This window comes from Aedes aegypti, chromosome 3 (genome assembly GCF_002204515.2).
Source record: "Aedes aegypti strain LVP_AGWG chromosome 3, AaegL5.0 Primary Assembly, whole genome shotgun sequence".
NCBI lineage: Eukaryota > Metazoa > Arthropoda > Insecta > Diptera > Culicidae > Aedes > Aedes aegypti.
Window position 1 is genome coordinate 211,374,774 of NC_035109.1, and position 14,240 is coordinate 211,389,013.

Sequence of the window (14,240 nt, forward strand, 5' to 3'; positions counted from 1 at the left end):
ATTTGTTTGAGAAGCAAGATATACCGTTCATACTTCTTCCATCGACCGATTTTATCGGTGTTGAAGTGTTAACCGAATCAAACAAATAATAACACACAATTTCCATAATAGGGAAAGTGTACCAGTTATGGCCATAGTGGTTCCCTATTTGGTCATATGCAAAATATGGATAACTTTTACATTTTTAATCTTTCTGAATGTTTTTAAATCAAGATTTATCCTTTATCTTAGTGCTAAAACACAAACGATTTTTCAAAATGTGAAGGCATTCAAGATATCACGTATGGGGTACACCTACTTTAGGTCAGAATTGACATGTAACAAATAGTACGAAAAATGATTGAATTTTTATCAGTAGAAATCTTTCATGAGTTCGTGACGGTCTCAAGCCATGAAATAGAAGAAGCTAACGTTATCCAACGTCAACTTGGCGGTTGTATCTCGGAAACAACCTCTTACTTTTTTTCCATATTCTCTATCTTGAACCTGATTTGTGTTGCAGTGTAACAGGGTAACCAATGCCAGAGGTTATAACCTCCTGGATGCTCTAGCAAAGCTAAACGTACGATTATGCAACGAAGGCACCGGCTGTAGAAGACGAAGGCTTTCGACAAAGATCTTTTCGTTGAAACACTTCGCACCGACAGCGATGCCCTGAACATGGATGCGGTATCGATGACTCGCGTACTGATGGAACGAGGCACTCAATGCCCTCCGCGCTGCTTCCTTTAAAGCCAGGAGGCGTTACCAGAAAGCAAGGAACGTAGAAGTCAAAGAGGAGCGAAAAATCATATCCCAAGCAGCCAGAGCTGCTTTAAAACGCGAGATAACACAGTAATTCTGAGTGCTACAAGTAGCTGTGCCGAGCAACTGACGCGAACCCCTGGGAGGATGCATATCGAGTGGTCATGGCGAAAGTCAAGGGTCCGTCACTGCCGGTTGAAACATATGCTGAAAAGCAGTGGGTTATTGTCGATAATCTCTTCTCAACGCATGATCTGGTACCGTGGACACCCACACCGTATGTCGACGAGGAAGAAGCAAACGCCGAAGATCACCAGGTCTCCAATGACAAGTTTGTAGCAACGGCTAGTTCATTGGAGGTGAAAAAGGACCAGATGGAATATCGAATGTGGCACTTAAAGCGGCGATCCTAGCGTACCCGGATATGTTCCGGAAGGTGGTGCAGAAATGCCTGGATGAAGGACACTTCCCAGAAGCAGGTGTTGCTACCGAAGCCAGGAAAACCGCCCTGTATTTCATAATCTTACAGGCCTATATGCTTGCTGGATACTCTGGCAAACTCTTGGAACGAGTCATCCCAAACAGGTTGGCTAAATGTACGGAGAGCGAGAACGGACTATCAGAAAGACAGTTTGGATTCCGGAAGGGAAAGTCGACGGTAGACGCAATTTTGACGGACCTTGAAAGGGCCGAGAAGGCATCGATGCAAATATGAAGAGAAAATCGTTACTGCGCCGTAGTTACGATAGACGTTAAGAACGCGTTCAATAGCGCCAGTTGGGAGGCCATCGCCACAGCGCTGCATAGAAAGCGGGTTCCTGACTATCTGTGCCGGATTCTGCAGAGCTAGTTTGAGAATCGGGTGTTGGTGTAACGGCTGGAGTTCCGCAAGGGTCCATAATGGGTCCGACGCTGTGGAATGGGATGTACGATGAGGTCCTATCAATGAAGTTACCCTTGGGCGTCGAGATCGTCGGCTTTGCTGATGACATCGTCCTAAAAGTAATGGGAGGAAATGGGCACGGTCGAGAACTGGATGAATGAAGTCAAGCTGAAGATAGCCCGCCACAAAACGGAGGCTACTAGTTAGCAATCGGAAAGCGGTTCAACACGCTGAGATTACTATCGAAGGACATGTCAAAGAATCACAGCGGTCGCTCAGATACCTCGGCGTAAAGATAGACAATCAACAAACCTTAAAAGCCACGTCGACGAAGGTGGCAGAGGCGACCAACGTACTTATAAGGATCATACCGAACGCTCATGGTCCGAGAAGCAGTAGCAGGCGTCTTCTGGATAGCGTATCATCGTCGATACAGAGATACGGAGTTCCGGCCAGGGGTGCAGCACTGCAAACAAAGCGCAATCGGGAGCACCATCAGTACGGACGTCTCCTCAACCGATACTAGTGAGAATCTCCCCCGCCATGGGAAGCCAGGAAGAGAACGAAGTTGTAGGGAAGAAGAGGATGAACGATGGAAGGAGACAGTGAAGCAGAGGAAGATGTGTACCGTTCCGTTCTGATACGCTTAGCAATTGGCTTAAGCACAACCTTCCAATTAGAAGGACCGTTAGCTCTTTCAAATACCCGGCATGAAACTACTCTCTCAGGGCAGGTCAACCTAGTTTATAAGAACCGATGTCGCACTTAACAACCCAAACGTCTCTAACAACTAACCAGAATCAATTCAAAAAAATATCAAAACTACCGGAACCGGGAAATAAATTCAATAAAAAATATTTCAAATTTATGTTCAATTTTCATATAATCTTTGAGCCAATTGTTATTAAATATGAGCCTATTCCATCGCCGAATGTCCCACGTGATTAAAACTTCACGTTCACTTGCTCACCAATTGCTGTGGGTCAAACTTACTCCATCGATTGGTAAAGCTAACATTTGATTCGCGCGTCGGTGTCGATTACGGGGTAAAGGCGTTCGCTTGTAGTGGAGTTAAGAGCTTCGAAATGGAACGATGCAGATGCTCACGCCGGACGACTTATTGGCCAGCGAAATGTCACACGTCGAAACGTTGGTAGTCGATGTTGCACAATTAATTCGGTGACCAGTGGCGTTGTTAGGAACTCAGCCTCTTGGTGTCGGTCGATAGTAGTCCCAGCCGTATCCGAGGGAGGGCTTCTAGATTGTACTATTGGGCAAGGAGGGCATATTTAACGCGAATTCTCAATTAATGTGCTCACTAATTAATCTAATTAGGCTTACCTGAATTCATATTAATCAAAACTCATAAAATATCAGGAACTTTTTCACAAACATCCAATTTTACTCGATAAAGCTCACATTCCAACGTCTCCGCAAATTATTAGATTAGGCTGGTGCAGTTTTTAAAAAAGTGTCTACAGCGGAAATAAAGTCGCGTTCTGCAGAAATGAGCATGCTGATCGAAGTAGCTTACAGCTGCTTAATCAAGGATGGATGATCAATTTGGTGAGCTCGTTTCATGCTTTTATTTTAAATGTACAATATATTATAAAACATATTTTTATCATGACATCGGTGGGATGTAACTTAAATGAATTGATTTCACAAAATATAAACAGATCGTCGCTGTAATAATAGACATAAAGTCTTATACATTTGCATTATAAACCGCATATTTTTCCCTCTACTTTTCTTCTTCTTTCTTCCTGATTTTTATCATCATTAAAAAACAAACTTTGAATGGTTCGACGCTAAAAGTGTCGACTTATAGAATGTTCACGTTGTTTTTAGAGTACTGATAGGTAATTTTTTGATATGAGGTTACATGAATCACATCATTTACCAAGGTGAATCCTGATCATGCAGCTATGATCCCTCTCCACTAACAAAACTCTTTTCCCTGACAACTATGGAGATGCGGAGGTGATCTCCGATATCAATGGATATCACACTAACATTCCTTCCTTTCCCAGATGACCGTAAGGATGTGGCCGGCGCCGTTATTGACTTTTTAATGTTTGGAGTTCTCGAAAGTGTACACTGAAGATGGAAACCCAGCAAACATATTTGTTCACATAATTGAGATTCAACTCAGTAAAGCGAACGCTTATTCGGAAATAAAAGATTGTTGCACAGATTCCCTCTATGTGAACAAATGTGAAGGCCATATACGTACATTCCAGAAAATGCAGTGTGGTGAATACAACTTCAGACGAGTTCATTTGAAGCTTTCTACAATTTAAAATATAATACTATTTTGCACTTTATATGACTTTGTTTTAACAAACAAACAAAAATAAAAAAGATAAAACAAGTTAGCTGCAAGCCTCCACGCAATGATCTTCAGATCGCTAATCAAATTGGCTACTACTGCTCCGTTCCGTCACTATGGAATGACACGGAAATCTGGCAAATATAAATCCAACAATATAACTCACGTACGTCTACCCCCCATCCATACTGCCACCCAGGTTCAAATGAGTTTGTCGTCGGTACTTCTTGTAAATACATCAGTACAATACTATAATTGTCACAGCTTTAACATGTTCTAAATAATGAGCTTGTTTCTCATTAGAAAATGATACATTAGCCGTTATGATTATTTATCAGTCAAAAAATTTGTTCACATAACATACATTGCATGTGCGGTCCTCAAATTATTTAAAATGTACGATTTTTCTCAATTCGCGCAAATTTGGAAGCCATATTAGGCAATTCATCATGGCCAATACAACTCTAGACAAGTTGATTTGACGTTTACTATAACTAACGTGTATGACAGAGTATTGCACTTTATGTGATATATTTTTTACAAACATAAATAAAAAATTGAGACAGGCTGAAAATTAGTGATCATCAGTGATTACAATAAGTGCTCTCTCTTCTCATTAGCCAGAACTCTGAATCATTTTTCTTTTGTGATTTCGATGGAGTGCAGCTAAAACAGCACCGTGAGTCTGGGGAATAAATACGGCCCGACTTGCTCACTCAGTAAGGTAAATAGGTAGAATACGCACCGCCTAAAGAAATATTGCTCTATCGCAGTAGCAAATGCATTACTTCAATAGTTTTTGATGCCAAGGTGTTATTTATTTAGTTGGTCATGTTCTGCATGTCGCTTTATTTTACCAGATAGTTTCTAAGAAGGGTACAAGATGCTTTTGGAACGTTTACCAAATCTTGACGTTCCAAAACAATCTGGAAACATGCCTCTCCCGTAGAAAAAGGTCCACAGCGTTGTAGAAATGTTTCGAAGGAGAGTCGTCTTCCGGTAAAAGTTTTTGTAATCAGTAAAAAAGTAAAGAATGAGTTACACTTATTGAGGCTTGCCTATCGGACGCAATAATGCGTATATAAAGTGATGTCACTGTGTTTTGTGAAACTGTGAAAAACATATTATTGTTCGGATGATGCTTGGTGTTTGAGTTGCATCCAGCGTTGTGTACTCTTCCCCTGTATGATTTTATATTCACATCAGATTAACTCATATCTAATCTCACATTCAAGATTGCAAATGAATCAAATCAAGTGAAGTAGAAATCGCAAGAAATGAACTGCAAATTTATATAATTCGAAATAAACATCCTTATATGATCTCTGGTTTGCTGGGAAGCTACTTCTAAGCTTCATCTCTTGGTTCCTTGTGCAACTTCGATTCTTCTGGTCAATCACGGAGTATCAACTACGAATATTACGGTCATCAATGCTTATAGTTCAGTTTTACTCGACAAATTCAAATATCTAATTGATCAACCGGAAACACAAATTGTTCAACGAATTAAATTTAAATTGATACTCCCAAAACTTACTACGACTTTAGTTTGAAAACCGAAATCAGTACTCAAATAATGACTTATATTATCTGCGATTAACTTTCAAAATCACTCCGACAACTTGCGATCTATCCACTTCGACGCACTTCACTAAAATCCTGACTTAGAGCTGATTTAGAGAAAACGCAATTTACACCCGAATGCGTATAAAGGGTTGTACTATATTATTTGGCTTATTTGGGAATTTTTATATAAACCTACCGGTGCAATTTAGTGGAAGCGACGAGAGAAATTCTGGGTAATTCTCTAAGATGCAAGAGATTTGAGTAGGGCGATATTAAAAATAAAAATGCAATAGATGACTCTGTTTCAGTGGTAGTAAAAACGAAATCCTGAAGCACAGAAAGCACCACGGATTATGAACTAAACACAAAAAGTTATCTATTCACATTACGTTTGATTTATAATCACTACTTTTTCGAACCAGTTCCTTAATTGCAAGTAATTTACGTTTTTCATTAACCTCCATACGTATTGACAGTTCTCGACTACCATTCTTCCATGCGCTTGTGTTGGAAGTTTGAGGAACGAGCGTAGCGCGATCAGTGAATAGAATGCAAATATCAGTATCGCCGCTCAACGGCCAGTGAGAGAAACTGCATGTTTGAAAGTTTGTTGTCTGTACTTTTTGCCGCTGGCGCCAACTGTTATCATTTTAGAACAATGTAAACAGTCGTTACCCTATTAACGAAATGTTTCTGTAGTTCTTTTTCAATTTTCATAAATGGCATTTTGTTTTTTGTTGGACCCAGGGTACCGCAGAAAGTGAGGACTAGTTTTTAATGGATAGGCACGCAAGTGAATCATACACAAAGTAAGTTTTCTACAGGCCAAGTTTTTTAAACTGTATAATACCCTACTGTAATAAAAAAATGGCAGTGTTGCCAACTACTATAATATTGTATCACCATTTACCCTGTATGGCATTAAATATTCTTGACATCTCGTTCCATTTAAAATTCCCCTAACATTTAAATTTGACGTCTTGCGGTAGTTTCAAATCAAACTGCGGTTCTATCACGGACTGCAGCTGATGAAGTTCAGTTGGACTTCCGATTCGTTAAGATACATTTAAAACCATTTGAACAGTGTTGCTATCTAACAGAATTAACATTTATCGTGTATGGCAACTTAGGAAGGTCTCCAAGTTTCCATACAACTTGGCACGGAACAGCATAACCTCCCATTTTAAAAACTTGTCAAGACATCTATTATTTATTGATGCGCTCGTTAATCTGAATTTTGTAAAACGAAAGTGTAGTGTAAAAATATGGTATTGCGATCGATACTCTGAGTTCTGAGAAGCTGCAGAATAAATGATGCGTTGGTGTGCAATGCCAAAATAAATTATAAATGTGTCCTGTAGACAAACCTTCTCCAAATTACCTTAACATTTCTGAGAATACGTTAACTGAATAATTTTATTTGTAAATTATTTAATTAACTGTGCTAAATTCACAGGTATAACGATGGCATTTACTATCCGGACGCTGACCGAGGCATGCACCGATCTATGAATGTTCCTCCACCGCATTATTCTAGCCAGAATGTGGCGGGAGGTCGGGGCGGCGACCGATTCCGAGATCCGAGGGCACAAATGGACCGGGAGCGCGTTTATATGGACCAAATGGATGGTTATGGTGATGAGGAATTTTTGTCCACTCCCCAACAAATGAAGCGCCATATGCGAGCTGAATCGATTGGACGAGATATGGGTCATAACAGGGGATCGCAAAATTCGCGAAATTCCGATGGCAATTACCCGGGAGGCTATAGGAATAGCATGCAAAAATCACCAGGTAATTTATTCTAGATGAGCATAATTTAAATGTCACACTTTAAATATAGTTTTCTCAGCAGCTGCAAACAGGGCACAATCGTTGGACCGCCGCATGTTCCGCCGTGATCCACAAATGGTTGACTTTGACGAAGAGGTTGGTCCCGGTAAGACACCCATTCTGTGTAACAAATATGCCCTGGAGGAGATGGAAGAAAGGAGCAGTCCCGGTGGGCCACGTGGCGGAACAGGAAATGACCGCCGATCACCGATTAACCCTCGCAGTCAATCAATGCCTCGCCAATCACGATACGGAGACCGTTTGATGCCGGACCGAATGCCTTACTATAACGAGGAAAACGAAATGGCAATGCAAGCCGCTCGGAAGCAACCGCCGCCCCATCCGGCCGTGGGAAGAAGACGTGAAATGCGCCCTGGTAATTCCCCTGTGTTTGCTAGGTTAATAGTCGTAAATTTTTGTCGTCTCCTCCTTGGCTTGGTCGAGAAAGTTTGTATGCCGTGTGTAAGAACGCATAGTGGACAATGGACGTGGACATCCATGAGCTAGTATTTGGGAAAGCGATAAGTTGAAAGAATATCTTTCTTCGTACTTATAACATTTGCATGTTTGTTTATTTTGAGTTATCGTTGTTTACCATCATCAACACTAGATCAGTATATGATTTCAAAAATGCTGTTAGTGTTTTTGATGTTTAGGACTGATATGAGGTTATACCTTTTTTTTATAGATTAGGGATAAAGAGTGAAAATACAAAAGGTTGAAAATTATTTGCTTGGTAGGATAAGACCAATTCCGTGAGGCCTTCAAATCTACAAGCATAAGCATTGATCTATCGAAGGATTATAAACAACGTTGATAACCATAAGTACAACGATTGTTTAAAGTTATCCAAGAGCACCATAATGGGCTAAAACTTTTACTTGTGGGTGGGTTAAAGTAGTTCAAACACTCTTGTTCACTATTATCATCACAATTAATTTACGCATCTGTTAACACTCCCATCGGAATCTTTGGAATTTTTAAAAAATGCTTGACATTGCCAGGACAGTTCCTGCAAATTCTGATGTGAATCTACAGATTTTCACTGACAATTTTTGAAAATTTTTGAATTTAGTTGTAATCTATTGGATTTTTTTAAAACTTTTTATAGTAGTTCAAGTTTACTCACGATAGAACTATTTCGGGATTGGGGAGTAAAAAGGAATAATGTGCTTCTAGGTTGAGCGCCAGATCAAAAGTGATCAGACGACAGCATATCACGATACAGACATTTCTATAAATTCCGTATATTATAGCTCTTTCCCCTTTATACAATTTTTAGGTAATTCACATTAATTCATAATGACATTATTCAACGTTATATACAAGAAATTCACTTACAATTATTTCGAAATCAGATAAACTGAAATTAATAATTCATTCATAATCAAAATCATTGTCACGTTTCAAAGTTCTCTTACGTTTCGAAACACAGGGTGAGTTGTCCTGCAGGTTAGCTGATAAGGTATCTCGTTTACGACTTCCATTGCTTCGAGCGGGTATAACTGGGAATTCAGCTTCAGAGCTGCCCATTGGCAGTTGCTCAGCGTTGTTTATTGGGATGACCACATTAGGAAGCAATGAAGCATTGACGGTACTTCAACCATTTTCAGCAGAGCCCAATGAGCCATGATTGTTGCTTTTCCAATGATAATCTGAGATGTTTTGCTCGAAAATCTTTTCAGAAAGATTGCTTTCAGCCAAAACCCTGCCTGTGGTTTCTCTCACTCTGACGCTAGAGGCAATAGTTTACTTGACTTCTTAGAGGACAATGCTATCGTTATTCTTAATAACGGCTCACCCACGTATTTTAAAGGGCATTATTCAACGGCAATCGACGTTTCAGCCTTTACTCGGTCGGAGGCTCAGCGATCCCGTTGGAATGTTAATGCTGACCCTCACGGAAGCGATCACTATCCTATACAAATCTCAGTAGCTGCTGAGGCTCCCACCACAACTAGAAGACCCCGCTGGTTTTATGACCCGGCAAACTGGGCCTCTTACAATAGCAACATAAATGTATCCTCCCACACTCAACAGCCGAGTAGCATATCCGCGTTTTCCACCGTCCTCACCCAAGAGGCAAATGTTTCGATCCCGAAATCTGGATGTCTCCAGAGATAAAAAGAGCTATCAAAGCTCGCAGAAAAGCTCTTCGTGCCGTCAAAAGAATGGAGCCATCCTTATCGAGATGCGACGCTTGTCAGATATCGTTCTCAGAGAAACGAATGTCGGCAAGTTATACGGGACGCCGAAAGAGCTTGTTGGGAAGACTTTCTTGACAGTATTAATGCAACACAAACAGCCGATCTGTGGGCCAAAGTCAATGCCCTTAGTTGGTTTAGGGACGAAATGTCGAAAGACAAAACGTCGAAACCCAAAACGTCGAATGCCAAAATGTCGATCCCAGAACGTCGAAAGGGACAAAACGTCGAATGGCAGTCACTTTTCAAGCGATTATAACGTTGTCAAGGAAAATATGGTTGCGATACGAACGGCGTTGGATACTGCAAAATTTGCAATGTTTATCGAAGTAAGCATGGATCAATTTTTCACAAAAATGTTCACACCCATTTCGGACTATAGAAGAAGCACTGCAGCACCTCAAGAAGAAAATTGAAAATGAAGCCTGAGGTAGAAGTAGCAATGATAAAAGTTTGAAAAAATCAAGCCGTTTAGCATTCTTTCGCCGCTACTCTGGACTCACATAACGGCAGAGGAAATGCACTTTTCATTTTTTTCTATTCTTCGTAGGTAAACAAAATCCTTTTTTTCCACCAGATGCATCAGAATGTGGCAACTCCAACAATTTTCTATATGAAGCTTAAATAGTTTTTTGGTGTATATTTTTCAATTAAATAACTTCTTTAAATTTTTTCACAATCTTACAACTCAATTTGTCCAAATTGACTTTTGTGTCTACGACCTTCAGGTATTTTCAAAACACCGTCGGCTGGTTAAGCCGTAATAGACATGACAACCCTAGTTGAGTAAATTTGAGCGGCGATCTCTCTATCGCAAAAGGGGTCGATATGACGAGATACGACCACGTCGAAAGCCGGACCCATACTAACCATCTCATTGAGCCAATGTTGGCTAATGAGTAGTGTGGCACAAACAAGGCAACAGTACGACGCTAAAAATAAAATCTCTCACTGTTGTTCGTAGGCACGCTTAGCAGAGTCGAATTGGGCATCTCAGAGAGCCGAAGGAGGTGTAGGGTTGTGAAGGAGAAAATGGGGTCGTGACGGACTTTGGTTTCAGGTTGGCCGATTGCGCTGCAGAATCGTTACCCGTTCTGTGGCGTACTTGGTTAACGCGCCCAGTCTAGCGTATTGGGAGTCGTGGGATCGAAGCCCACCAGAACGATTCTATTATTTTTCACAATCTTACAACTCAATTTGTCCAAATTGACTTTTGTGTCTACGACCTTCAGGTATTTTCAAAACACCGTCGGCTGGTTAAGCCGTAATAGACATGACAACCCTAGTTGAGTTCTTTAAAATCGTTGGATATCTGTTTACAAATATTGTATGTTTTATTCTTTTGATATACAATCATTCTTCTAACAAATTAAGAACTGGATTTTTGGCAATTAGTAAATTCTTTATTAAAAAAAATATTCGTTCTTCTCTCGAGTGAGAATAATTAACTCGATTTTTTAGTCGCTTCCGAACCCAGCTAAAATTAGAATTTCACGATGATAACATTGAAAATAATGGACAGAATAAAGTACATATTGGCCATTTTTCCATACAAAATGGTCAAGTTTGGAAACATGGATATCGGCTTCTAGTGGAATTTTCACTGTAGTTCAAAATTCAGAACATGTCATAATCAAACTTCTGAGTAATTGCAAATCAGCAATTTCAACAAAAACGATAGAAGTCTTGAGGTGAAAATAGTTTTCAAATGTAAATACTTAGCGCTATATGCACTTCTGCAAAAAAATGTTTCATTTGATAAGCCACACAAGTTTGTAAAATAAGATTTTTGAGTAAAACTGATGATGATTGAGTAAAACTGGTGAATTTTGTTTGTCAATTATTGTGGTTTTACAATTAATTGAAATTCATATTATTTCAGAACTGCTGTGAAAATGTCATGTCAATAGGACCATTAGAAACCAAGATCTATCCATTTTGTATGAAAAATGGCAAATTTGTACTTTAATCTGTCCAATACAGTATTTTACACTGCTTAACTGCTCAAAACATTGTTTAGAATTTGGATTTTTCGTTACATTTTTATTGGCACTCGGCATTTTGTGTTTCGACGTTTTGTCCTTTCGACGTTTTGGCATTCGACATTTTGCCTTTCGACGTTTTGCCACCCAACCCTCTTAGTTATGACGATTGTGCTACTTTTACCCGTATGTAGGTTCCCCGAACACCAGTTCCCCGAATGACTCTTTTCCCCGAATGAGCCAGTTCCCCGATAAATGGTGCAGTTTAGTTTTTAGTGGCAGAATGGTGAACTAGATAGAACGATAAGCAATCAAAAGAAGGAAGTATTTGCTTATTCTCGACTATACACATGTTGCCAAAAATGCTGAGGATGGTAAAACTCGTAAGAACCGCTAATTAAATAAAGAAGGGTGCATGCCAGATGACCAGTACGACATAGTCAACATCAACGTACCTGAGAGCAACACCCAACCTTTCATCAACCAACCATTCTCGGTAAGAGAACTGCAGTACGCATTTAGCCGAAGTAAAGGCAAGTCTGTTGGTCCTGATGACATTGGCTACACTATGTTGAAGAGGCTTGATGGACCAGGGAAACTAGTACTGCTCGAGCTGATTAACAACCTGTGGACTTGCAACACTTACCCGGTTGAATGGCGTGAAAGTCGTGTTATCTTGGAGCCCAGAAATCAAATGCGAGTAGTAGAGAGGATGCTAAACCGCCGACTAACGCACCACCTACAGCAACATGGTCTATTCGACCACCGGCAACACGCCTTCAGGCCGGGGTATGGAACTAATACCTACTTTGCGGTTCTTGGCGAGGTCTTGCAAGAAGCGAAAGATAAGAACTATCACGCTGAGATGATCTCGCTTGATATCTCGAAAGCCTTTAGCCGGACTTGGACGCCTTTCGTGCTAGAAAAGCTGGGCACCTTTTCTAAGGGCCTAATCGGTCATATTCCGCATTTTATTCGAAATTTTCTAACAAACCGTTCCTTCAGGGCAGTCATAGGGGCCACAAAGTCTGCATTCTTTAAGGAGGAAACCGGTATTCCACAGGGATCCGTCATATCGGTTATTCTGTTCCTGATTATCATGGATGGTGTTTTCGAAAATCTCCCTACCGGAGTCCAAATATTTGTATACGCGGACGATACACTAAAAGTAGTGTCTGGACCGACAATCGCAGCCACACGCAGAAAAGCCCATGCAGCCGTCTCCAGGGTAACCAATTAAGCCATTGTCTTCCATTTATAACCGCTACGTACGAATAGTTTCGGGTCTCCTCCCGTCCACTCCGGCCGACGCAGCCAGAAATCATGAAATTTGTACTTTAAATATAAACAATGAAATGCAATTTATTTTTATATGCAAATGGGTTACATACATAGCCTGATTCACTACTCACCGCATAGTAACGCACATGCGCTAGTGTCTATGCACGAAAAATCGCTAAAAATTAACGCGAAAAATATTGGTATGGCGAAAAGCATCTAACTAACTATTTCTTAAAATTGCGAACTGTTTTCGAAAAAAATATTTGGTATCGACTGTACGTGGTGATAATGACTGTCACGCCTACCAAATATTTTAATGCTTTCATTTAAGAGAAATTTGAAGTTAGATGCCTTTCCTTATACAAAATAAAACTAGAAAGCTTCTGCTAATCAACTGTGGACAAGAGCAAAGCAGGTAATCTAAAAGATAAATTAAAATCAAAATTCACATACTAGTCGGTTTTCTCCATGAACCAACAAACTTATACTCCAGATTCATACAGGATCCATACAGATTGCTGTAACTATTTGATTTCTGATCGGAATTTATGAAATCTACAAATTTAGCTATAGTCAGAGTCCTAGCACAACTCTGGTGAAAATCAGAATCTTCATAGTAGGTGTTCACAGGTAGACATTTTCACAATATTTTAGCCAAAGTTGATCAATACAGGATACGGAAAAACTTCTTCTTCTTTCTGGCGTTACATCTCCACTGGGACAGAGCCTGCTTCTCAGCTTAGTGTTCTTATGAGCACTTCCACAGTTATTAACTGAGAGCTTACTATGCTGCCCATAACTGCATAACAGTCACATTCGACATTTTTGACAAATTGGAGTTAATACCATGGAGAGTCATTAAATGATAAATACTTTCGATCAACTTAATGAAATCTGTGAGATTGTTCTAGAAAATTCGAGAAAAATACCAAGTTGTTTTGTCACATTGGTAATTATAACCGCATAACAGTCACATTGAGATTATAAATGAGTCTCATAATGTAATAGCAATGAAATTTGTATCAGAATTATTTTCTGACTATTCACCTAGTATGCGATATGAGTTGTACAAAATATCAGCCTCAAATAAGCACTTTTGAGTTCCTGATAATTTTTTTGAAATTTTAGTTTCCTCCCATACTGCCATGAAATGCACACTTGGAATTCAATTTACTCAATGCCTACTTTTGTCGAATGTTACAAATATGCAGTTATGGGCAGTATGCCAATGACCATTTTTGCATGCGTATATCGTATGGCAGGGTACGAAGATACTCTATGCCCTGGGATGTCGAGAAAATTTCCAACATCTTTTCCTCGACTGGTGGGATTCGAACCCACGACCCTCAGCTTGGTCTTGCTGAATAGCTGCGCGTTTTCCGATACGGCAATCTGGGCCCCGGACAACATTTATA

At 40.0% G+C, this 14,240-nt stretch overlaps 1 protein-coding gene across 4 annotated transcripts in view; it reads left to right on the forward strand.

Moving 5' to 3' along the window:
• The window catches only part of LOC5572135, a 457,258-nt gene that overhangs the window by 418,350 nt on the left and 24,668 nt on the right, over positions 1-14,240 (forward strand). For 2 of the 4 annotated variants that reach the window (XM_021849402.1, XM_001660161.2), the window contains 2 exons: positions 6,982-7,319; positions 7,369-7,734. In XM_021849402.1, coding sequence (XP_021705094.1) covers positions 6,982-7,319; positions 7,369-7,734 — 704 coding nt within the window. The remainder of the gene's footprint in view (positions 1-6,981; positions 7,320-7,368; positions 7,735-14,240) is intronic. The other 2 variants (XM_021849403.1, XM_021849404.1) reach the window with 2 other exon arrangements.